This window comes from Lepidochelys kempii, chromosome 3 (assembly GCF_965140285.1).
Source record: "Lepidochelys kempii isolate rLepKem1 chromosome 3, rLepKem1.hap1, whole genome shotgun sequence".
Taxonomy (NCBI): domain Eukaryota; kingdom Metazoa; phylum Chordata; order Testudines; family Cheloniidae; genus Lepidochelys; species Lepidochelys kempii.
Window position 1 is genome coordinate 182,129,051 of NC_136382.1, and position 26,991 is coordinate 182,156,041.

Genomic DNA, 26,991 nt, shown 5'->3' on the forward strand with positions numbered 1-26,991 from the left:
TCAGAAAGCTGACAGATCAAGCCCACAAACTGAACACCAAATCAGTGAAAGTAACAAACACACAAAATTATGCTGTCATAAATATAAAGGGAAGGGTAAACCCCTTTGAAATCCCTCCTGGCCAGAGGAAAAACTCCTCTCACCTGTAAAGGGTTAAGAAGCTAAAGGTAACCTCACTGGCACCTGACCAAAATGACCAATGAGGAGAAAAGATACTTTCAAAAGCTAGGAGGAGGGAGAGAAACAAAGGGTCTCCGTCTGTCTATATGCTGTTTCTACCGGGGATAGACCAGGAATGGAGTCTTAGAACTTTTAGTAAGTAATCTAGCTAGGTACGTGTTAGATTATGATTTCTTTAAATGGCTGAGAAAAGAATTGTGCTGAATAGAATAACTATTTCTGTCTGTGTATCTTTTTTGTAACTTAAGTTTTTGTCTAGAGGGATTCTCTATGTTTTGAATCTAATTACCCTGTAAGATATCTACCATCCTGATTTTACAGAGGTGATTTCTTTACTTCTATTTACTTCTATTTCTATTAAAAGTCTTCTTGTAAGAAAACTGAATGCTTTTTCATTGTTCTCAGATCCAAGGGTTTGGGTCTGTAGTCACCTATGCAAATTGGTGAGGCTTTTTATCCAACATTTCCCTGGAAAGGGGGGGTGCAAGTGTTGGGAGGATTGTTAATTGTTCTTAAGATCCAAGGGTCTGGGTCTGTAGTGACCTAGGCAAATTGGTGAGGCTTTATCAAACCTTGTCCAGGAAGTGGGGTGCAAGGTTTTGGGAAGTATTTTGGGGGGAAAGACGTTTCCAAACAGCTCTTCCCCAGTAACCAGTATTTGTTTGGTGGTGGTAGCGGCCAATCCAAGGACAAAGGGTGGAATATTTTGTACCTTGGGGAAGTTTTGACCTAAGCTGTTAAAGATAAGCTTTGGAGGTTTTTCATGCAGGTCCCCACATCTTTACCCTAGCATTCAGAGTGGGGAAGGAACCTTGACATATGCACAGCAAGAAATCCATTGGGTCTGATTATCATCACTCTGATACAGGTGGAAATAACTATAAAAGTGCAGGCACTGCAGGCAGCTGCGAATCAGTGTGGCTGCTCCTGACTTACACCGGTGTAAGCAAGAGGAGAATCAGGCCTTGTTGCTTTCCCACTGTGTATAATTCTGTGTTTTGATGAATATGACATTAACACCTATGCTCAGTCAATTCTTTTGTTAGTTCATTCAATTCCCTCCTCTTGGCCTATGTGACAGGGCTATAAAGGCAGGGAGGGACGTTTTTAAAAATAACTCCTCCCAGCATGCATCTCTGTCCAAGCTTTAAGCATTCAGATGAATCAGCAAGGGAAAGCAAAATTGTTCCTCTGCTTTTATTCAACTGACATATCATGTGGGGGATTCTATAAGACTTCTCAGTCACTGGATTTTCATAAAATGTTTATGCCAAGAATAGAGGCAACACTGTTCTTCATAAAAATAGCGAGATCAGAAACTCTTTTTCTCCCAGGCTCAAACCAAGACCTTGTACATTTTTGAGTAAATTTTATTTTTTGGTTAGCCAAACCTCCAGTCAGAGGGATCTGGACCCTTTCTTGTGTCATGCTGATTTATTCTGCCTCTGGGTCCCCAGTTCTTTGCCCTTTAGTTCCAGTCTTTTTGTTGTGGCTTTCTGGAACTCAACAGAAATGTTTTTATTTTCCTCTTCTTAATAATATCAAACTTTCCTTCAGTTTATTAGTCATCACGGTGAGATCTTCACATATGCAGCACTGAACAGGAATTTTTCAACAAGTATTTTTATCATTGGAAAATACTGAATCCTCAAAACTTACTTTTCTTGTAGCAAAGTTTCAATGAATTTCCCCTTTCATATTCTAAAGTGGACCCAGCTTGGCCTTGATCCCTCACTTCCCTGTGGCAAACAGTGTGTTTAGCTATATCAAATAGTGATAGCAAGACCTCCTCCTATCTTATCTCTGTGATGTTAATTTCCTCTCTCCCCAGGTAGGATTTTAGCACTGAGTCGGCCCTCCTTGACTGCAGCCTGCTTTGCTCTAATTTTGCCAAGTCACTCTCCTTGAATCCTTTTGCCTGTATGTTTGCCACCATGCTGAATTTAGTCCTCCTGAGTATTAATTATTTACGGTCAAATGTCACCTATTATGCATAGGCCATGGTCAGAAGTAGTGTAGAGCTCCACTTAAGGAGAACACCGCCAAGTACTTTGCCAGTCTTCTGGGGCTTCCAGGTTGCTCCTGGTGATACACTTTTAGAGGGTGAAGTGTATTTCCCATGGGTGACAGGTCAGCTCTGCTGGCAAGTGAGGAGAAAGTACAGTGGGGCTCTGGCTCTGCCAGCTCCCTGTTCTTTCTCATCTGTTTTCAGGTGAGATACTTGGAGTTTTGGATGAATTAACTTGAAAGTAGACTGTGTGCTTCCTAGAGTGCTGGGGCTGCAATTGGAACCTGTTTAAACATAGACGACAGGTTCCTTTCTCCCTCCACCCTCCCTGGGTAGCTGCATCAGGCAGGTCACACTTTCTGCTTTTAATCAGAGTTGATTTTATTTCAAAGAAACAGCCACCAACCAAGGAAGAAATGAAATAGCTACAAAGAGTGCAGAGAGGCACTTGCTTTGTTTAAAAAGCCCTTGGAAACCCTACAAGAGTCTAGAATAGGACTACAATTAACAATAATCATTATTGTTTGGAAACCAAATTGTCAAGGTTCCTTCCCCACTCTGAACTCTAGGGTACAGATGTGGGGACCTGCATGAAAACCTCCAAAGCTTATTTTTACCAGCTTTGGTTAAAACTTCCCCAAGGTGCAAACTATTTTACCCTTTGCCCTTGTACTTTATCGCTGCCATCACCAAACATCTAACAGATATATAACCGGGAAGGAGCCCATTTGGAAACGTCTTTCCCCCGAAAATCCTCCCAAACCCTCCACCCCATTTCCTGGGGAAGTCTTGATAAAAATCCTCACCAATTTGCATAGGTGAATACAGACCCAAACCCTTGGATCTTAAGAACAATGAAAAAGCAATCAGATTCTTAAAAGAAGAATTTTAATAGAAGAAAAAGTAAAAGAATCACCTCTGTAAAATCAGGATGGTAAATACCTTACAGGGGAATCAGATTCAAAACTTAGAGAATTCCTCTAGGCAAAACCTTAAGTTACAAAAAGACACAAAAACAGGAATCTACATTCCATTCAGCACAGCTTGTTTTCTCAGCCATTTAAAGGAATCAGAATCTAACACATATCTAGTTAGATTACTTACTAAGTTCTAAGGCTCCATTCCTGTTCTGTTCCTGGCAAGAGCATCACACAGACAGAGAAAGAGGCTTTGTTTCTCCCTCCCCCCAGCTTTTGAAAGTATCTTGTCTCCTCTTTGGTCATTTTGGTCATGTGCCAGCGAGGTTATCCTAGCTTCTTAACCCTTTACAGATGGAAGGGTTTTGCCTCTGGCCAGGAGGGATTTTAAAGGTGTTTACCCTTCCCTTTATATTTATGACACAAATATATTCTACCTGCAAACAAAAGCAGCACTAAGGGCTACATAGAAATATTTCCCTATCATCTGGAAAAGTTCTGTGGACTACAGTTTGAAAACCACTGCTCTAAGTAGGTTTCAGAGTAACAGCTGTGTTAGTCTGTATCCACAAAAAGAAAAGGAGGACTTGTGGCACCTTAGAGACTAACAAATTTATTTGAGCATATGCTTTCGTGAGCTACAGCTCACTTCATCGGATGCATTCAGTGGAAAATACAGTGGGGAGATTTATATACACAGAGAACATGAAACAATGGGTGTTATCATACACACTGTAACAAGAGTGATCAGGTAAGGTGAGCTATTACCAGCAGGAGAGCGGGGACGGAACCTTTTGTAGTGATAATCAAGGTGGGTCATTTCCAGCAATTGACAAGAACTTCTGAGGAACAGCGGGGGGGGGGGGGGGGGGAAATAAACATGGGGAAATAGTTTTACTTTGTGTAGTTTCAAAAGCTCAACTGATTAAAAAGATGACCTTTACGCTCAGGGCCAAGGGGTTTAATTTCAGAATGAGCTTTTCAAAAATAAAAATGTGATAATATAAGTGAAACAACACAGACACACTGGATTACAACATTCAAAAAGAACCCATTTTTCCCTTCCACCTGTTACTGCATCCTTTATAATTTTCTTCACTTTCGGTTATCCAAGATAATCCTTTTTTTTCTAAAGGGATTTATTATATATATAGCGTTCAATAAAAAAGCATTTCTAAAAGGCAAAACCACATCTAATACTTTTAGGAGAAAATGAGAGGATTTATCTTGAGTGAGACTGAAATGGCATAAGAAAACATTCACAGATTTGCCCTCAGATTTTCCTATTACCCCTCACCTCCCAAATGGGGGAGAACCATCAAGGAAGGACGGAGCACAGGAGAGTGATCAAAGAGGGCATTATGAGCCACTAGAAAAGGAGGAGAAGCCTGTAGAAGGTACTATCTAAGAACAGAAAGAAGCCAAAGGGGAAAGAAGAGTCAAGGTTCCAAATCCAGCTTCTGTGCACAGAACTCCCATGGAGGTTGTCATAAACATACAGCTAAGGGTAGCCTAGAATTCCTCCTTACCTGTAAGGGGTTAAGAAGCTCAGGTAACCAGGTTAGCACATGACCAACAGGACCAATGGGGAAAGAAGATACTGTCAAATCTTGGCAGAGGGGAAGGGTTCTTTTTTGCTCTTTGTTTGTGTGTGTTCTCTCTTGGGACTGAGAGGGGCCAGACAGAAATCCATCTTCTCCAACCCATCCTAATCCGAGTCTCCAATATTGCAGCCAGTATAGATAAACCAGGCAAGGTGGATTAGTTTATATTTTGTTTTTTTCTGTGAATTTTCCCTGTGCTAAGAGGGAGGTTTATTACTGTTTTCTGTAACTTGAATTTTCCCTGTGGTTGGTTGTAGAAGTGAAATAATGTTGTAACTTGCATTTTAGTGCAGTGGATACCTGGACAAAATTCTATAGTACCTTCTACAAGCTTTTCCTCCTTTTCTAGCCACCCATAATACTCTCTTTGATCACTCAGCTGTGCTCCTTCCTTCCTTGATGGTTCTCCTTCATTTGGGGGATGAGGGGTAATAGGAAAATCTGAGGGCAAATCTGTGAATGTTTTTCTTTGCCATTTCAGTCTCACTCAAGATAAATACTCTCATTTTCCCCTAAAAGTATTAGTATTTTATTATTATATATTTGGAGCCTGATGTGCTTTTTATTGTGTTTGTGTTGCTTGTCAACACTTTTTCCAAGATGATGATAGGACACAATCAATCTGAGAAATCATTACAGGGATCCTACTGTGGCGCTTCCCAGGGGCACACAGGGTTGTGAGGCACCTCACCACCACCTGTACTTAGCATGATTGAGCCTTGTCTATGCCTACTGTGGATAAGCTCCCTGTAACCACCAGCCTCTAGCAACACAAGCTCTGCCTTCTAGGCTGTGATCTCTCTGTACAGATTAGCAATAGGCACACACCAACCCCCAAGTCCTCTGGACTTCCTCTGGAGTGCTTAGTCCTGTTCCACTGAACAATAATGGAACTCTTAAATCACATAATCCCAAAGGGATAGTATACACCAGCTTGCAAAATTCAACTCAGGATCACCACTTTGCTTAACACACAGCACTTTATATAGTGAAAACAAAAATAAGTGTATTGTCAAAGAACAGATTCCAGTGATAGTGAGTCAGAATATTGGAAACAAATGGTTACATATAAAACAAAATTATAATGTGCTTTCTAGAGAATAAATTTAACAAACAAGGCATTCCCCTAAATCCTACAAGATAGCTCACCCCAAGTTTTTTCCCCAGCATTTTCAACCAGTTTGGTTGAGAGCCCTTCTCATAAGATCAAGCCTGCTGATAGCTTGTTCTCACAGATTAAAGGAATACTTAGGGGTTCATCTGTACCCTAGATATAGTTTAGAAAGTTAGTTGTTTTACCCCTCCACAGGATAACTTCTGCTGTTTTTGTTTTTGTTTTCCTCCAGCCCCTGTAATCTATTGATTAGCATTGTGCTCAGATTGTATGGATGTCCATTGTGACCCATACAATACTCAATTTGTATATGATCAGCCAAACTGTGAAAATCATCTCTTTTCCCCTGCCTGCTAGGAATATGTGGATTACTCTTTGATGACCTGTCTTATCTCACGGACATAGAAAGCATAATTTTTTAGTATATATACATATTTTCCATACATACATCTCACAATAATTATGATGACCAATGTGATACAGGCTTTCATTAGAGACCTTTCATGACATTCTTTTAGTGAATCCAGGTGAACTCTACCCTAATTTACCCCTGTTCTCTCTGTCAGCGGACATCAAGAGGACCTTAGGTCACACCTGTCTCTGTATTCTTCCATTATTATTTATATGGTAGTAGCATCTGAAAGCCTCAACTGTGATCAGGGCCCCACTATGCTAGAGTTGGGTAGGAAATGCTTTTCCTGTCCTGTGAATTTTTTTTTAGATTTTGACATCTTTTCCCTTGCCAAATAATATTTTTAACGAAATGTAAATTTAAAAATAAGGAATGTTGAGTGAGTTGAACTAGGAAAACTCTCTTTGAATGGGTTGGAGAGATTTTTGGAATTGGGTTGGAATTTTTGTTTGTGTTTCTATATAATATGTATAGTGTTGAAAAGTTTTGATAGGTAACGATAAAGCAAAGGAAATATAGTCAGTGACACTGAAAATATAAAATAGGAAGTCAAATAACAATATAACAAAACTGAACATATACTTTATTGTAACATTTTGTTGACACTGTCTGATAAATTATTTCCTTTCCTGTTGTTTTTTCCCTTTCCATTTGTTACCAAGCAGCCCAAGCTAGACCTGTAATTTACTACTTGAGTACTACTTAATGCACTTTATATGTATATGAGGGATGGGTGGAGAGGGGGGAATCACATCATGTCCAGACTCTGGTTTACTACTTTGGAGTGCAAACATTCCTCACAAAATGCTTCCACAGTCCACCCCAGCTGCAGTGAGTGATGGGCCGGGGTTAATGGCCCTTGGCACAACTCCTTCTAACTGATCATTAATCTCCAAGAAATGACCTGTGCCTTAATCATTACTGCTTAATTAGCAACCTCTTCCATCTAACCATATGGCACATGACCTAAAATAACAATGTGCACACCCACAGTCATTTTCTTGAACATCTGAGCTGCACTGTACACAGATTCTATTCAAGTAAAATAAAGGATGGGAAATACAGATTTATTCAAATAAGATAGAACTTGGCAGCAAAACAGCCCGTTTGCAAAATACTGAGATCACCATGGTCAATCTTCTCTCACAGTGGTGTTACCTTACTGACATCAATCAGTGAAGAATTTGATCCCTAATGTTTAAAATAAGACACACACACATACACACCCCACCTGCTTTATGCCTCTTCAGTATTCAGCTTCCCCTAGTTCTAATTTATTTAATAATCCATATTTCAATCGATGAGTGACCATAGTTGTTTTTTGTATAAGCTTGATATATACACATGTACATACACATCGGAAATCCATAGATATCAGTAAGAAATTAATAATGATGGGTAGTAGCTAGTGCATTGGACTAGGAGTCAGGAAACAGGTTCTATTCTCAGCTTCACAGCTGACCTGCTGTGTGACCTTGGGGAAGTCACTTCCCCTCTCTGTGCCTCTGTTTTCTCTCCCGCCCTTTGTCTCCATGGATTGTCTATTTCACTTGTAAGCCTTGCACATTGGAGCCCTGCTCTTGGTTGGATCTCCTAGGTACTGTTGTAACATAAATATTACACAATAAAATATATCTGTAGAGAATAGACTATACAAGGCAGGAGCTGCTTTTGCTGTCTGAGAGGAAGCTTTTGCCTGTATTTTTTTAATTAACTTAAAAATGCTTCCTGTGTTGTATCCAGAAAATATGTAAGTTTCTGCTTACTTACTATCATGCAGTGATGGGTTTGTCAAATCCCTCAATTTATTATATCATTTTGCTTCATTAGATTAATAAATAGGGTTTGCTATCATGTGGTGCTGTTCCATACCAAGTAAAATGAACATTATACCAGTACAGTCTGGTGCCTTAGTTATTTCTTTCTGTAAATAGATCTAAATTACTTTAGGGTAGAAAAATGCTCACATTGGATCTTCAAAATGGACCTGATCCAAACTCTTTTGAAATTGATGGAAATATTCCTATTGACTCCAATGGGCTTTGGGTCAGGCCCATGAAAACCATTATGGAATTATAAGAGCTAAGGGCAGTATTAGCAAAAATTAGGCTGCTTGAGTTGCAAGCTGGAGAAGCTCCATAAACTTGTCTGGTTCAGCATATGCAGAGCTTTAACTGAGTTTCAGCAGCATTTTTCATATATTTCTATTGATCACCAAATGGTGGTTCAGCTGTTCTACTTCTCTCCCTATCACCATTAAAAGTGTGCCTATCCCTGTCTAGTTACACCCACACCAGCACCCCTCTGCTTATGGTCTGCTGAACAGAAGCAGAGACTCTACTTTCCTTCTTGCAAAATTTCTTTTCAAATATATTCATGTTTTACAACTGCATATTTGATCTGTGAGACATATTTTGCAGCTATGTTAGTATTAGAACACTGTGTGTGTGTGTGTGTGTGTGTGTTTAATAAAAGGGAGAGAAAAAAAGAAAAACTAGGAAATTGTAGTTGTCGTCATATGATTTGGATAGGCAATGATAAGGTAAAGGAGATATAATCAGTTACTTTAAAATATAAAATAGGAAGTCAAATAATAAAAATAAACACTGTGAATATAACTGTATTGTAACATGTTGAAGACACTCAGTACTCTCTGATGTACTGGTGTACTCTGTTTTGTGCAGTTTCATAAAATCTAATCTCAAACGTTCTAGATAAACGCGCACACGCACACACACACACAAAACTAGCTAAAGCCGCTATACATTTGCCCAGTTTATGCACAATTCTGTGGTACCGCAAGCAGTTACACAGTTTAAAATATAACATGTTGTACTGCCCAGTTACAAAACCAATTTGTAGTTGCATATAACTTTGTAAATTAAAATTAGGTCAGATCAAAATTAGTGTTATTCTATTAATGCTGATTTACACAAGCTGAAGATCAGGCCATTAGAGCCTATTCCTCATTAAGTCCAGGTGGAGGTTTTTTCCCACAAAAATTGTACTTTTTTATTAACTAAAAATTATTTTTATCCAGTCATGTAACTCAAAACCAGTCAAACAGATTGAGCTCAAATGTTACAAACAATGACCCTGGCCCTGTTGTCTTGAAGCCAATGGTAAACTTATCTTGCCTTAAAGGGAAGAAAAAGCAGGTCCAGATTCATCTTGTGTCTGAGGACATGTACAGAAATTTTCAGCCCAGAAGGACAATTACTGGAAAAAGTTATAAATGAATGAAAACCGGTAGCTATTAAATAAAAGTTTGTATGCAATATATATATATATATATATATATATATATATATATATATATAAATAAAATAAATACACTCCTACATGTATGAATAGTGAGTGCTTCAAGGATTCCTGTATGCCAGGTGCTGGCAATGATTACTTTTATCCATTCAAAAAGAATACATTTTCCATTGTGAGAATTTTTTCTTGTAAGCACAAGTGGAAAGCACCATTGGCAATACATTGCTCTCATTGCAGGTATCTCTGCTTTCATTCATGCAGTCTGCCGGTGAAAGCTTTAAATGCCATAAAATGGACTGCTGGCATGAAGCCCATGCTTAAAGATAGGGAGAAACCACCATCTTCAGAGGATAAGAAGCCTGACTTTTTTCTTTGTTTTGATATTTGGATTATTTTGTTTTTAAAGCAGGACTTATTTCATAGGCTGAACCAAATTTCTCACTTATTGAATTCTCCTTCCTTATTAAAAAAAAAAAAAAAAAGAACCACAGAAAGGATTTGTTCCCAGGTGTAAAAAACATTATGACACATTCTCCATTTTTCCTGTGAATTGCTGCAACCTGATCTGTGTAACTGAATAGAATGGACTCTGTGGAGTGGTGAAGTCTTTTTGGCTAAATAGCTTAGCATGTTTCAGAGCCACCATCTTCAGGTATTTATGCAGTGAAATATGGTGGAGAATTTTCACTGAATAGAACCCCAATACTTTGAAATCAGTGGGAACTAGGTACCTATATACCTTTAGATGATCTTGGCCTAAGTCATTAATAAGCACCATAGGAAAGATTTATATATTAGTTAAACCTTAAACCAAGTAATTTTATTTTCATGCAACAATCTGTGTAGAAAAATATGTTAGTAGCATTTTACTCTGAATTAACAAATACCGATTTTGGAACATTCCTTTGGAAATCTCAGAGTTATATTTCCATCATATTAATGTAGTATTGTTTTGCAAAATGCTTAAATGGTGTAGTGGTGAGAATCCAAGAGATCATTTGGATTATTCTGCATTTTTCTTTGGCATAGAACAGTGTGGATACCAGTTAAAGTGATAAGAAAGACCCATTTGGAAACACTATTCTGAATGGATTTTTTTAAGCACCCATAAAACACCCTTTTAGCTGTAGATATTTTCAAGTTTGCAATAATATTGTCACAGGGTGTTTGGGCCCAGTAAATGAAGTAGAAAAAGTCCCTCTATGCCAAAGTATGTGCTCCCATTTGGCTAGTTAAGAGTGTAAGACAGCACTTGGAGACGATAATGGATCAGGTTAGGTGGGCCCTAGAGAAAGAGTGACCCAGTGAGTACATTGGTCTGGTAAGAGGAAGAGAGTCCTAATGAGTAAAGCAGAGTGGCCTGTTCAGGAAGGGCAGGTGGGAAATGTTGGAGATCAGGGGATTGGAGGAGTCCTGGAAGGAAGCAGAACGTGGTTACTGGGAGAAGGCTGAAGACAGGAAAGCAGCAAGAGGGATTTGCTAGCTAGCTGTTGTCTCCAAGCCAGAGAGCCAGTGCCAAGGGGCTGACGGTTAAAGGAGCAGCAGTGGGAGTTGCCTGCTGGCTCTAAGCTAGAGCCTAGGATAGAAGAGAGTTGAAAGCAGAGGAGCAGTAGAGGAGTTTACCTGCTGATATTACCAGGGCCAGGGATCTGGACACAGGAACTGTCAGAGAGCCAAGGAGGTGTGAGGGATGCTCCTCTGGTAAGGATGCTCCCTGCAGAGAGGAAAAACAGGGTTCCACTCTAGTTGGAAGGTCTGAGATTGCTGTCTTGGTGCAGCAGGACAGAAGAGGATTGACAGAGAGTCTAGATATGGTCAAAGAAACCACTGTGTGGTATGTGGGGAATCAAGGGATGAGATGACTTGAATTTTAATGACTGCTTGTACTGGGGTGAGAAATGGACTATATGTCTGGGATTTCTGTTATGTTGTTGTAATAAACCAGCCCCCAAAAGGGGTAGTACTGAGACAAGAAAGCTTGAAGTGAAGTTATTGGGTCATGTGCATGGGGGGGAGGGATAGCTCAGTGGTTTGAGCATTGGCCTGCTAAACCCAGGGTTGTGAGTTCAATCCTTGAGGGGGCCATTTAGGGATCTGGGGAAAAAATTGGGGATTGGTCCTGCTTTGAGCAGGGGGTTGGAGTAGATGACCTCCTGAGGTCCCTTCCAACTCTGATATTCTATGATTCTATGTGAAAGGAGAAACTGAGGCAGGTGTACCTGTCATGCTGTAGCCTGATGTAGAGGGATGCCCCACCAGACTGCCCAGTGACAGACACACTGTTAGATTTTTGTTGACGACAATAGGAAACTTAAATTCAATTCACAGAGAAAATAGATTTCATTAAAAGGACGTATTCTGCAGCAGATCCATAATCATTATTATTTATAATATAGCAGAACCTAGAAGCCTCATTTGGGACCTAATTGTGCTTGATTCTGTACAAATACAAAGTAAAAGCCTGTTCCTGCCTCAAATTGTTGACATTCAAAGTAGGTTTCTCTTAAAGCTGAATTTGATATTTACCCTATTCAGCAAAAAGAGATTTGGGCTATGAAACCCCCAGGTGTTTTTTCAGCTTAATCCACACTCTTCCCTTACAATTTGGACTCTTTTCTCTGTGCAGTAACACAAGATGCAATGTTTTTCCATTTCATTTTTATTCTTCCCGTAGATAAGTACTATTCAAAGTGGTGGTCCGCGGACTGGTGCCGGTCTGCGAGCCATCGGCTGCTGATCTGCGTGCACATTGGGGAAAAAAATTGCCGGTCCCCCACATCAGATAGCTTGAGAAGCACTGCCATAGATTGTCTCACAACTGATTGGTAATTCTCATTATAATAAACATTCTCAAAACAAACAGATTTTGATATGAGAAAAAGGTTTTTCCACATCCCAGTAACAGTACTTTTGATCTGGTTATCCTTAGTCAGAAGCAGGTATATTTCTTGCATTTACTAGCTTGTATTCTGCAATCATATTTATAAAGGATCTTGGAGCTCAGCGACTCACATCCAGCTATGTCTTAGTACCCATATCTACTACCCATAAATAATTAAATACTGTAAGTGTCCAGAAAATCTCTTTGTCTGTGCAGAAGGCCATATCCAAATTCTCTTTTTTGTTGCTGTTGTTGCTTTTCCCCACACACAAAATGGGCAAAAAGAACACTGAACTACTGACCAGACTGACTTACTGTATATGTATCCCTGAGTAATCATTCACCTTTCAGGGGGAGTGTGCAACTTTGGTTTTGTGCTTTTTTTTTAACTTCTTTGTGGTTGATTTTGCCTTCTGATGCCATACCAATGACTGTCAAGGAATCACCTTCATACAAATTAACTGCCAGTCATACTCCTATTTAATCAATGTTTTGACACTAGTTGCAATTTTAATGACTTATTCAGGCAAAAAGTCTGCTTTTTAAGAAGCCAGGGAATATATTTTTGATTGTTCTCCTTTACTCCAGTGTAAAGTAATCTTTTATTTTTAGTGTGTGCCATGTGATTCAATAGAAAATTGTACCGGTGAGAAGCTGTTGCACAGAAATGGGAAAAGATGGTGTTTTCATCACGGTACATTTTTGCTGTAATCTAGTGAAATGGTCTTAACAACTGGGAATTTTCATTTCCCACAAAATTTCAAAAATAACTGCTGTGACTAAATCATTGGGGGTTATTTTTCATATTTTGGTCCATATAGAATGTGAATTCAGTGATCAGGGATAAAAGGGATGGAAAAAGGTATGATAAGTGACTGTGTAGTCCATCTCTTTGAGATTTACACAGTAACACGTGAGCTGGAAATAGTCCAAAACTTGTTCCACTTCCTGGCCAGCATTCTGAAATATAGGTCAGCAGAGTGCAGAAATTTTGATGCCTTATGCAGGCTTGTAATATATCAATTCTTTGTAACAATTCTGATAGTGAGAGATCTGAGAAATTTTTCCATACCAACAGTGAATGCTGTTCATTTCTTCAAAATTTGAAATGCTTCTTACTGAAAAATAAAACAGAATTAATATTTAAAAATTAACAATAATACAACAGGGAATTTATGGGTGTATGGATTTGTTAAATGTATGTTTCTAGAGTTTCTAAATGGAGAGTATTTCAAATCACTTTCAAATCAATAGGATTTTATTTTTAAAGTTGACAGTTGGACACGATTTTTGTGTATATACAAAAGGCACTGGTACTCATCCCAAAACATTATAGGTATTACAGTCTCTCTTAAAATTGGATGAAAAAGTTGTGTTCAGCTGACTTAGGAAAAAATAACAAACCCATAATTGTTAGGCAATAAAAGTGTGAACATCCTATTTCTATAAACTAATCAAGACAAAGTATTAAATTCACTACTGTACTGTATACTTTGTATGATCAGCTGAATATCTAGTACAATGTCTTATAATGGTGATAAAGAAACAACTTTGTGACAATCAAATTGCTCCATTGAAATGTCACTTTTTTATTCTCTTTTCTGTGCATTTGAACAGTTCTGATTAAATTAATGTTAACAAATCTTTAGTCCAATTAAATTATGTTACAAATGTTCAGTGTTATAAATTTACATGCAATTTTAAATATTACTGTACAACCATGAATGCTATCAATAGACTCTTTTGCTCTCTGATCTTGAATGTTTTTCTCTGTAGACAATATACTCTACTATGCTTGGTCTTCAAGTTTTAGTTGCTTCTCAGAGGCATGAACATACCATCTGTGACAAAGTTCCTCCTCTGCGTTGGTGGGTCCTGTTCTTGTTGGCGGATTTTCTCACCTCAGAGGTTCACGGCAGCCCTCAGTTTGGCCACTTTCGTGACTCAAATCTGCCGTTCACTCAGTTAAACTCATCACTGGTCAGCATGGGGAAAGGAAGAAGAACAATCCCCACGGTCTCTGCTGATCCACCTACTGGATCAGGGAACAGGCCAGAGACTTCCCCTCTGGTGAACCCACAGTCTAGTTCAACTCCTCCAGTATCAAGTAGGGAGTTGAGGGGATGGAGGGATGGGGGGAACCTGGGTCCGCTCTCTACTCCGGGTTCCAGCCCAGGGCCCTGTGAATTGCAGCTGTCTACAGTGGCTCCCGTAACAGCTGTGTGACATCTACAACTCCCTGGGCTACTTCCCCATAGCCTCCTCCCAACACCTTCTTTACTCTCACCACAGGACCTTCCTCCTGATGTCGGATAATGCTTGTACTTCTCAGTCCTCCAACAGTATGCGTTCTCACTCTCAGCTTCTTGTGCCTCTTGCTCTCAGCTCCTCGCACACACCACAGACTGAAGTGAGCTCCTTTTTAAATCCAGGTGCCCTGATTAGCCTGCCTTAATTGATTCTACCAGCTTCTTGATTGGCTGCAGGTGTTCTAATCAGCCTGTCTGCCTTAATTGTTTCCAGAAAGTTCCTGATTATTCTGGAATCTTCCCTGTTACATTACCCAGGGAAAAGGGACCTACTTAACCTGGAGCTAATATATCTTTCTTCTATCACTCTCCTGTAGCCGAGTGATATGAGACGGCTGCATGATCTGCAGCCAGACTGCTTGCAGACTACGCCAAGGAAACATCTATACACGCTCATGCTCCACACCCTTGATGTCCTCACCCTCGCGTCCCGCCCGATACAAAATGGCAGAACCTCCTGCAACCTCTGGAGGGTGAGGAGTCCCGGTGGGCCAGCCTATACTCCACCTTGGTCCCAAGGCCCACCGGGGATATCAGTTGGCAGCTCCTTCTTGGAGCCGTGAGCACGGGCGTGTACTTGGCGAAGTTCACCCCTATCCCAAACACCTGCCCCTTTTGCAGCGTGAGGGAAACCCTGGCACACATGTACTTGGAGTGTGCCAGGCTGCAGCCCCTATTCCGGCTCCTCATCAATACTTCATTACGTTTTTGGTTACACTTTTCCCCTCACCTTTTTATTTATGCACTCCCTATCCGCGGCCCCACAAAGTCACGGGACCTCCTGGTCAGCCTCCTCCTGGCCCTGGCTAAAATGGCCATCTATAAAATGAGGCTGAGGAGGTTGGCCGATGGAGTCTCCTGTGACTGTGGGGCCTATTTCCGATCCTCCGTCTGTTCACGTATCCAGGCAGAGTTCCTCTGGGTGGCATCCACTGACTCCCTTGATGCCTTTGAGGAGCAGTGGGTGCTGTTCTCTGCTCAGTGTCCCCATCCAGTTCCCTTCGTTTGACCCTTTGACCACACTCCTGTCCCTGTTATTTCATTAGTTGTCCCCTGTACTTATTAGGTTTCCAGGTCCTGTGAATCCCCCTCTTAGGCCGGGGGGGATCCTTTAGCAGTGGGATAACCAATAGGATCACTCTCCTGTAGCCATCTGGCCTGACCCTGTCACACATCCCATATTGTGTCACATAATGTGGTATCTTTCTATAGGTATGGGACACAGTTAAGAAGTGTTAAAAATATCGGCCAGACTCTATATCTCTCTGTAGCAAACTGAATTTTCTTACAGTTAGACAGAGGTGCAGGAACAATTTTTATAATGGGGGTGCTGATGATGGAAACCATGTATTTGGTGTTTGTTATGACTATTTCAAGCCAGGGAGTGCACCCCCACTACCTCTAGTTCCAGCACCACTGCAGATAGAAGATGGAGGTTTTGGGGTTGAGTCTTTCATTTATGCTGTTGTAAACCAATAAAAGTGCAGTAAAAGTGTTTTATTGGCCTAATCCAAAGTCCATTGAAGTTACTGAAAAAACTCCAATGGACTTCAGTTGGCTTTGGATCAGGACCTCAGGGGGCAAAGAAACAGGCCCTTTTTTTCCTGATTTGCAGCTATCCTCCTCCCCCCCACCCCAGTTCTGATGTGAGGTTTTCTCTCAAATTTTCTCTCTTGGCATCTCCCTTTGGCTAAACACTGCCCTCACCTGGAGTGAGCAATGCGGCATAGTTACCTTTATTTGTGTGTAACTTTTCACAGCTGGGGATAGCTGGGTATAATGTTGGCACTGCCAAGCCCAAACACAAAATGAGAACATTGGGGGTTGAGGGGTGGAGAGGGATAAATAACCAAAGCAAAAGGGAAAAGAAGTGGTGCGTAACAGAGTGAGCCAGAACAGATGTAGGGAATTGTTAATAGATATTCTGGCATCCAATTATTCAATCAACATTTAAAGGCTAATGAACAACTTTATTACAAATGGGAGGATTAAAAAAATAACCCTCCGTTTCTAAGGTAAACAAACATTCCTGCTTACAGCCTTTGGCAGCTACAGACCCTTTTCTGCTCTGAGGGTGAAGAAGCATAAATGGCAAATAGAAATGAACATAACACAGTTTAGTTAATGCAATTACCTTGATGTCAACAGTATTACTCTTGGTTTCTCTCTGGTGTGTCAGAGAGAGCAGAATTCAGAGAGAGCAGAGTTTGACCAAGAGAATTACTTTCAAAGGCAAATAAGCAGCGAAAAAATCTATTTATCTATCATGTCCCTCATTGCAATAGTAACTGAGCACCTCTGGTGAGTTAAAAGATTCTCTCTCTTTCTCTCTCTTCCATCCCTGTCACCCAGAAGCAAGTTTAGTCCATGTTCACAAGCTTCCTGTGTTGCTCTGAAGTTTCATTGTTCCAGTGCAAGGCAGCTTTCAGGGGATGTCATGGCCTTGGAGGGAAAGGTGGTCTCAGACGATCTGGACCAATTCCATTCAAAGCTTTGAAAGCCAGGACAGCCTCACTAATCCTCACCTCTGTTCAATAGTGCTCCAGTGCAATGAGGGTGACTTGTGTTGCTGAGCAGCCAGGGTGTTGCATTTTGAACAAGCTGGACCTTCCTCAGCATGTGAGGCCTAGGCTAAGTGAATTGCAACAACACAGCCTAATTGTTATCAATGGGTGGATTTCAGGTCTGCATTCGACAGGATCCGACAAAAATCTTCTAGCCAGCTATAGATGGCTGTGAGCATTATTTGCCACAGCACCTATTTGGGTGTCCAAGCATAGTGTGGAATCTAAGAGGACTCCAAGGCTGTTGGCCAGTTTCAAACTGAGGGCAGATATTACCAATGAAAGGGGCGAGTTCATCAAGATGTGTCTCCCTCTTCCCACTAACATCACCTCAGTCTTGTTTAGATTTACCTTCCACATGGTACTTGACATCCTGGTGCTGATCGCAGAAAGGCAATCAGGAAGCTTGGAGCTGGTGCTATTGTAGGGGTGACAAAAAGGAGATGCAGATCTCTATGTCAGCCACATATGGCAGTGCTTCAGCCCATGACCTCCCACTAGCTCTCCCAGGGGCTTAATGTAGACATTGAAAAGAATGGTGAGAGAAATGGCCTTGTGGACCCTGCTTGAGATGAGCCAGGAAAGGGAGAAGCAACTCCCCATGACAACCATTCGGTCTGAGAGAAAAGACTTGAACCATTATAGGGCACTTCTATTTACCCTGACTCTTCTTGGAGACACAATAAGAGAGTGGTGGTCCAGAGTATCAAATACCACAGAGATCCAACAGGATTACTTCCCCCATCCATGTACAGGAAGAGATCCTTCACCAAGGCAATCAGAGCTGTCTCAGTCCCATATCCTGGCCTGAAGTCAGATCAGGATGGAACCTGGATGTTAGCAGCAGAGACATGGCATTGATGATTATTTTGAGATAGTCTACAACCTATCCTGAAGGATGACCCATCACTCTCACAGATCTTGGGAGACAGGCCAGTCCTTGCTTACAGGCAGCCCTCCAACCTGAAGCAAATACTCACCAGCAACCACACAACAAACACACTAACCCAGGAACCTATCCTTGCAACAAAGCCCGTTGCCAACTGTTTCTACATATCTCTTCAGGGGACACCATCATAGGGCCTAATCACATCAATCACAATATCAGAGGCTCATTCACCTGTGCATCTACCAATGTGATATATGCCATCATGTGCCAGCAATGCCCCTCTGCCATGTACATTGGCCAAACCGGACAGTCTCTACGTAAAAGAATAAATGGACACAAATCAGATGTCAAGAATTATAACATTCAAAAACCAGTTGGAGAACACTTCAATCTCTCTGGTCACTCGATTACAGACCTAAAAGTCACAATATTGCAACAAAAAAACCTTCAAAAACAGACTCCAATGAGAGACTGCTGAATTGGAATTAATTTTCAAATTTGACACCATTAAATTAGGCTTGAATAAAGACTGGGAGTGGATGTGTCATTACACAAAGTAAAACTATTTCCCCATGCCCCCCCCCCCCCCCCTCACTGTTCCTCACTTGTTCTTGTCAACTGCTGGAAATGGCCCATCTTGATTATCACTACAAAAGGTTTCTTTTCTCTGCTGCTGGTAATAGCTCACCTTAACTGATGAAGTGAGCTGTAGCTCACGAAATCTTGTGCTCAAATAAATTTGTTAGTCTCTAAAGTGCCACAAGTACTCCTTTTCTTTTCTCGTTATACTGAGTATGGTAAGACCCATTGTTTCATGTTCTCTGTGAATATAAAATCTTTCTACTGTATTTTCCACTGTATGCATCAGATGAAGTGGGTTTTAGCCCATGAAAGCTTATGCTCAAATAAATTTGTTAGTCTCTAAGGTGCCACAAGTACTCCTGTTCTTTTTGCGGATACAGACTAACATGGCTGCTACTCTGAAATCTCCTGATTAGTTTGTTAAGAAATGGAAGGTTGGAAATTGGGTGAGTTTGCAAGTTGCTGGTATGAAGTGAAAGACTCTTTAGTATTGGAAGGACTATTGCATGTTTTAGGCTGGGAAGTAGAATTCCTGCTTCAAAGGGGGTGTTCTCAATGTCTATTAGCATTGGTCCTAGATATTGCCTGCTTTCTTTCACCATCCAGGAAGGGCATGGATAAGAGTCACAAGTGCTAGTCCTGAGTGCTGTCAAGGCTTCTACCTTTTCTTGTGTAAATGGCCCTGTTGTGGGTGTAATGGCCCTGCAGCCAAGTCCAAATAATCACTCTTCTTCTCAGGACAGGGTGGTCCAATAGCCAGAGTCAATCTGATTGTCCTGGAGTTCAGGACAGTAAGGCTCAGGAGACAAAGTCTAAGCTGCTGCCTTTTTTCCCATGGCAGTATCACCTAATGGTCAGAGCCAGTGGGGCTGTCCTTAGTTTCAGGGCAGCACAGCCTGGTGGTCCAAGTCTCTGTGGTGTCCTCTGGGTCATGGCAGTATGGCCCAGTTTCCAGAGTCAGAGAATTTATCCTTAAATTCAGTGCAGCACAGCCTAGTGTCTGGGGTCAGTAGGACCACCCTTCATCGCCAGGCAGTATGGTCTAGTGGCCAGAGTCACTACGACTGCCTATCAGCACCATGAAGAATGGCATAGCAGCCAAAGGGGAGTGGGCCACGGTTGGCAGCCAGGGTAGAGGGACCCAGATCCTCACTAATTCTCCGGGTACTAACCCAGGTCCCTATCAGTGGTGAGCATACCCGCCACTGGGTCATTGGGGATCCCACCAAAACATGCTGACTATTCCTGGTATCACAACCAGACCAATGTCTGGTTCCTCTGGGCTACTCCCTACCCTGTCTTCCTGCTCCATAGTCCATCTATCTTCTGGTTCTCCAGGGTACTCATCACATCTCAGTGTGCCTAGTCTCTGTGGTCTGGGGTGCCGACAGCTTCTGGGCAGGAGCCTGCAGTGCACGTTCTCTCTCCTCCCTGGTCAGCCCAGACTGAGCTGGCTTCTCTCTCTCATACTGTGGTTTGAGTTGGAGCATGCCCAGCAGGGAAGAGGGGGTGTGGCTTCCTCAATCCATAGCATGGGTTTAACACCTTCTGGCCCAGTGCGGGGCAGGTATACCCCATCACAGGTCCAAATTCTTAGGAATGAGATGATTGTGTCCCCTGCCCTGTGTCTGGTTTCTTGCTTCTGGAGATTTATGAAGTACTCTCAGTTACAAATAATTTTCAGAGAAAGAAGGCTAATTCTTCACAATTCACTGTAAACACAGCACCCTGTCACATCAGGGTCTTTCTGCATGTTTATCATTCCAAAAAAGTACAGAACTGCAAATAAATCTAAATAAAACAGTGTGGTCTAAATTCTCACTTCTGAGCAAAAGACACTAATTTCAGGGAGATTCTAGTGCAACCCACAGCTAAAATACAGATGCAGAAGTATGACCACTGTGGCAAAGTACCTTGTTCTCCTCAGCAGACTCAGTCCTTTTTAGCCTTGGAGACACCGGCTTCGGCAAGGCAAATCCTTACAGGTAGCACAGGGTCCACTTATTCCTTTCCCTGATCAGTCCCTTGTGCTTGCTTTCCTTCCCTTCTTGGGAGGGAGTGCAGCCTCCCTTCCTGGAAGGGTTCGGTGTCTTGCTGCCCTTAGCCTACTGGCAGCTTCTCTCACCCCCACTCCTTCGATGCCGGTGAAGGTTTAAAAAGGTCTCCAGCAGTTGGATCCAGCTGAAGCTAATTAGCTCTCTAGCAACCCCTTTTCTACCTGAACCTTCTTTCCCTGTGGTTCTCCTCAGTGGACAAGGAGAGGCCTTTTAATCCCCTGGGACTAATTACTACCCCTCCCTTTTTTGTAGCTGTTTGTCCTGGGTTTACCACACTATTTGTCCTGGGTTTACCACACCACCTTCTGGCCTGCTATTGGCAGATTCCCATAATATGTACTTATGCTGAGATGGAAACCACAATTGATTCCCCTGGCCCTGCAATTCACATAGCTGGTGAAGAAGGAAGTTGGAGATCCTCAGGTGGACATCTTAAAGGGAGACCAAGTCATCTGCTTAGAGGATGGAGAACCTGTCCATTCCCCTTGGCTGCCTTTGTGGTATCTCACTTAAGCAATAATAGCACCAAAGAGACACTTTTTCAGGTGCTTCCTGGGCAGGGATAGCAAAAAGCTGGCACACGCTGAAACATTCTTACTTTTATTTTTTTTCCTTTACAATAATATTATGGCTCCAAGCCTTCTATTACATAGTCTATGAGCTCCATACACACATTACTGGCTTTGTCCTCACAACAACCTTATGAGGTGGAGAAGTGTCATTCCTATTTTATGGATATGAACTAAGATGCAGAGATATTAAGCCCATGGTCATAGTGGAAGACAGATCAAAGAAGTAAATTTAAATCTCCCGAGTGCGAGTACAGTATATTATCTATTATATTATCCTTTCTCTAGCTGGAATGTTATATGACTACAGCACTTTGCTTTTCTGCCAACATTTGGAGACAGCATCAACAGAACTGGCCTGTGAGAGTAACACAACTCATTTATCATCCATCAAGACCTTTTTCCCTGTGCCTCACCATTGACTTATAACATGGCTCTTTGTTCCACCATGTGAACTAGAGTACATTTCCAAGAGTCCATGGCTTGGGTTCTTTTTTTTAGGCACAAATTAGTCTCTCTCTCTCTTTCTTTCTTCTTGTTTTTACAATGGCATAAGTAAATTAAATTAATGTGGAACTCAGTGGAGTTTCTTCTAATTTACAGGGAAAGTGAGAAGAGAATCAGGCTCTTCAAATCTTCATAAGTGGAATTCTAGTTGGATTTTGGCCACAAGAGAATGAATTTTTTTTCTACAGAACAAGTTACGAAGACACAGCAAGTAAACATTGACAGAAAATAAAATTGTGCCAATATAATGTGCAACCAGATGAATATATTGCAGACAGCCTCCCTTGTGCATACAAAGAACAATAACCTAAGCACAATGTCATTTATACTCACAGAAGTACTGATCACACATAATTTAACTTTAGTATGCAAGTGTGTGTAAGTCATCATACTTTTTTTTTATTCTGCTTCGAAGCATTGGCCACTGCCAGTGACAGGATATCAGAGTAGATGGGCCAGTGATCAGTTCTGGCATGTTCCCATGTTCTTTGCAATTATATTCAATTTACAGTTTCAAATGAAAAACAGTTTTGTGCAACACAGTGAATATTTAAGTTCTGTAATATTTTCAGTTTTAGGCTTCTCTCACTGTATCATTTTAAAACTCTGGAGACACATTCAGATTTGCAGATTTCTTGTGAATGTGAATAAAATAACTGAAATAATGACAATAATAGATATTCCCCAGATCTTAAATGAGAAGTATTTGCATCCAGAATAAAAGTCTCTAAAACAAAAATATTTTGGTTTTAATTATTTTATTATATTCTGAGTTGAAGCAAACAATTAAATTTAAAGTGTTCAGACTTGGGTTTATTACACTAGATACCTAAATAAATGACCTGAGTTTCACTGATGTGAGGATAATATCACCCAATGAAATCCACTACACTCTTATGACTGACGTCCACTGGAGATTACAGGTGCTCAGCACCTCTTATTAGCAGAAAACTTTCATTTAGTTGTTTTAATTTAGATTTAGATGCCTAATCTTAGGCACACAAATATGAAATATTTTGGCTGAAATATCCTTTCTACAAACTGTGATGTTATAAACCACTGAAACGAATGGGAGGAAAATGTGTTTAGTAAATATTCACAAAAATAACATCATAAGACTAGCAGGGGACATCAACCCCCTACAAACTTAGGATCTAGATCCATATCTGGAGCTAAATTCTGAAGCTCAGGACACTCTCATTTAAGGGTCAGAACCCATCTCTAACTATCCATCCAAATCTGCTAAACTTATGTGAAGTTTAAATCCAAATACAGAGACATTCAATTTTACATATAAACAACACAGAGTCCGGTGGCACCTTAAAGACTAACAGATTTATTTGGGCATAAGCTTTCATGGGTAAAAAAACACTTCTTCAGATGCATGGAATGAAAATTACAGATGCAGGCATTATATACTGACACATGAAGAGAAGGGAGTTACCTCACAAGTGGAGAACCAGTGTTGACAGAGCCAATTCGTTCAGGGTGGATGTAGTCCACTCCCAATAATGAGTATATATGAGTAGATGAGTAGATGTCAATTCCAGGACAGGGAAAGCTGCTTTTCTAGTGATCCAGCCACTCCCAGTCCCTATTCAAGCCCAAATTAATGGTGTTAAATTGGCAAATGAATTTTAGTTCTGCAGTTTCTCTTTGAAGTCTGTTTCTGAAGTTTTTTAGTTCAAATGTGGCTACTTTTAAATCTGTTATAGAATGTCCAGGAAGATTGAAGTGTTCTCCTACTGGCTTTTGTATGTTACCATTCCTGATGTCCGATTTGTATCCATTTATTCTTTTACGTAAAGACTGTCCAGTTTGGCCAATGTACATGGCAGAGGGGCATTGCTGGCACATGATGGCATATATCACATTAGTAGATGTGCAGGTGAATGAGTCCCTGATGGTGTGGCTGATGTGATTGGGTCCTCTGATGGTGTCGCTAGAGTAGATATGGGGACAGAGTAGGCAACAAGGTTTGCTACAGGGATTGGTTCCCGGGTTAGTGTTTCTGTGGTGTGGTGTGTAGTTGCTGGTGAGTATTTGCTTCAGGTTGGGGGGATGTCTGTAAGCGAGGGCTGGCCTGCCTTCCAAGGTCTGTGAGAATGAGGGATCATTTTCCAGGATAGGTTATAGATTTTTGATGATATGCTGGAGAGGTTTTAGCTGGGGGCTGTATGTAATGGCCAGTGGTGTTCTGTTATTGTCCTTGTTGGGCCTGTCCTGTAGTAGGTGACTTCTGGGTACCTGTCTCGCTCTGTCAATCTGTTTCCTCACTTCCCCAGGTGGGTATTGTAGTTTTAAGAATGCTTGATAAAGATCTTGTAGGTGTTTGTCTCTGTCTGAGAGATTGGAATAAATTCGATTGTATCTTAGGGCTTGGCTGTAGACAATGGATTGTGTGATGTGACCTGGATGGAAGCTGGAGGCATGTAGGTAAGTATAGTGGTCAGTATATGACACACTTTGCTTTAAAACGCAGATCATTTTCATTAGAAACACAAATCTAAAAGGTTTCAGAGTAACAGCCGTGTTAGTCTGTATTCGCAAAAAGAAAAGGAGTACTGGTGGCACCTTAGAGACTAACCAATTTATTTGAGCATAAGCTTTCGTGAGCTACAGATGAAGTGAGCTGTAGTTCACGTAAGCTCATGCTCAAATAAATTGGTTAGTCTCTAAGGTGCCACAAGTACTCCTTTTCTTTTTACAAATCTAAAATTGTTTGAATGTACTAGAATCTTGCGACTAACTAATGATTGGATGAGACAATTTGTGTAACTTCATTTCCAATCCCAAGGCAGGTGAATTTAAAAATGCCCTGGTTTAATCACAATAGTCATGTGTAGAGCCTGATTCTTCTTTCTATTACATCAGTGTAAATCAGGAGAAGTTTCCATTATATCAATGGAATTTAGCCAGCATAAAACTGGTGTATAGGAAACCAGAAACAGATGGTTTATAACCAACAAAATATGATAATACAGAAGCATTAAGCTGTGTATATTATTAAACAAAGTAACTGTATGCTCTTATTATTGAAAGCACCATTCTATATTTTATATTCTTTCTATTTTACATGTTTTTTGTCATCCCCACTGATCACATATCTAAATTTAGATATAACATTCTTTGTGGCAGGTCCAATTTTGATGTCACCTGCACCAGTTTTACACTGGGGTAAACCCATTAATGAACAAGAAATAACACTGGATTTCCACAAACATTAAATCAAAATCAGTCCCCATGTCTTTGGATTGTATATAGTGCTATACACACCTAATAAATTCTCTTAAATAGTAGTATAAAAATATACACTAATGTAGAGAGCTAGATCTGTGACTTGTGTAAATTGACTTAGCTCTATTGACTTCTGTGAAGCAATCCCAATTTACACCCAAACTGTAAGCATCTGGCTCCTAGAGAACAAAACAAATCGCCATTGCCATTGATGTGCAATAATTAATACCACAAAGATATTTTCTAACCGCTTTAGTGAATTTTGCCAATTAAAGTAGGTAATGAAATGCTGAGAGTCACCAAATGGAGCTAGTTCTGATAATGGACACATGTATTGGAAACTATATTTTGGAAGAAGTGCTATCCTGTTGGTTGTCATGCAGTTCTTTTTAGAAGCTCTAGAACTGGTAATATTTGTTGTGCTTAAATCTCTGAAAATATTTTCTTACTTGCAGAGTGGGTTTCTTGTTTGCCTACAGGTTATATCCCTGAAACCAAATAAAATATTATATGGTGTCAAAAGCCCTATAAGTTAAGAAGCTATGAAAGAAAGAAAATTGCTCAACATTACTGAGTTTGTAGAGACATTTATAATACGTAGGTTGGTATGGCAGCTGAAGAAAAAAGAGATGAGGGCATATTAGAGTAAGTTTGATGGATATGTCATTTCTGGTCTGGTGTGTTTCTTTTTTTACACTGCCTGTTAGGGGGCTTATTCCTTCACCCACTTAGTTCCCTGGTCCTTCTTGCATGAACAGAGAGCAACAATACCCGAAGTCCAAAGGTGCAAACAATTCGATGTTTATTGGGGTGAACTTCCAGCAAGCATGATTCCAGTTTCCTTCCTTAGTTTCCCCCTTCCCAGCTCTGACACCACAGAGCCTTACCTGTGTCCCTGTTCCCATTCCCCCCCACCTTAGCAAAACAAGATTCCAATTCCCCACCCCCATTCCCTGTTACCATTCCCTCCCACCCACCCACTCACTTCCTGATTGACTGCAGACTATATAGTAAAACTTGAGTTCTGCTTAGCTATACCTCAACCAATCATTTTACTGAAATTTAACTAACCAATCCTAACATATTGTAACATGATTATGTAACCAATTATATCCCACACCTTAATTAGTTAATACCCAGCAAAATTAATTATACAGCAGACAGGAACAATCACAGAACCAGACAGAGATTATACAGACAAACAATAGGGAAATGGGGACTACAGTGATAGAACAACACAGAAATGAGGATTTCACATCCCAGCTATTGATAAGTGAGTTCTTGCCAGATAGGATGCTATCAAACTAAGTTTCCTTTTACATCTTCTAGGCACTTCCCTTTCTCTGGAGGCGATAGGCATTGTCAGGACAGGACTGTATTCCTAACAGCCCAATAGTACCTTATTTCAGTGTGAGTAGTCTGGAATGTGAGGATGTGACTGGTCGCTTCCCAGTTTATGGCTGCCTCTGCTGCTTAGCCAAAGGCCTTAGCCTAAGAACAGGGCCTCAGACTGTCACAGTAAGAGAAGGCTCTTACACCAGCAGACAGTGATTTTGATTCTTTCTTTTATACCTCTATAACTAGCCAAGTGATAAGAATACACCTACATTCTTAGAGTGTAGGCCTTTACAGACAGGCCTGAATATCTATATCCTAACACTGCCCTTATCACCATATTTTCTAAGCTAACTCAATATCTGTTCACTTAACATTTGATAATAAAGCACAAGGCACAAATAAATGTATAGAACAGTTTCTGACAGAGTTAGGGTTGCTGGTTAAGAAACATACATTTATTTACATAATCAAAATTATTTGGAACAGGATAGTGCTTGGGACAAATTCACCAAAAATGTGTGAAAATATGATGGAGGTAGCTGAGTTTGATTTAAATGAAGCA

At 40.7% G+C, this 26,991-nt stretch overlaps 1 protein-coding gene across 25 annotated transcripts in view; it reads left to right on the forward strand.

The window, feature by feature from the left end:
- Positions 1-26,991, forward strand: part of NRXN1 (neurexin 1) — a 1,265,182-nt gene that overhangs the window by 41,100 nt on the left and 1,197,091 nt on the right. Inside the window, exon 3 of one of the 25 annotated variants that reach the window (XM_073339223.2) lies at positions 21,951-22,396. The exons of the other annotated variants lie outside the window; for them this stretch is intronic. Coding sequence (XP_073195324.1) covers positions 21,951-22,027 — 77 coding nt within the window. The 3' untranslated portion in view covers positions 22,028-22,396. Of the gene's footprint in view, positions 1-21,950; positions 22,397-26,991 lie in introns of those variants that run through there. 25 annotated transcript variants of the gene reach the window in all.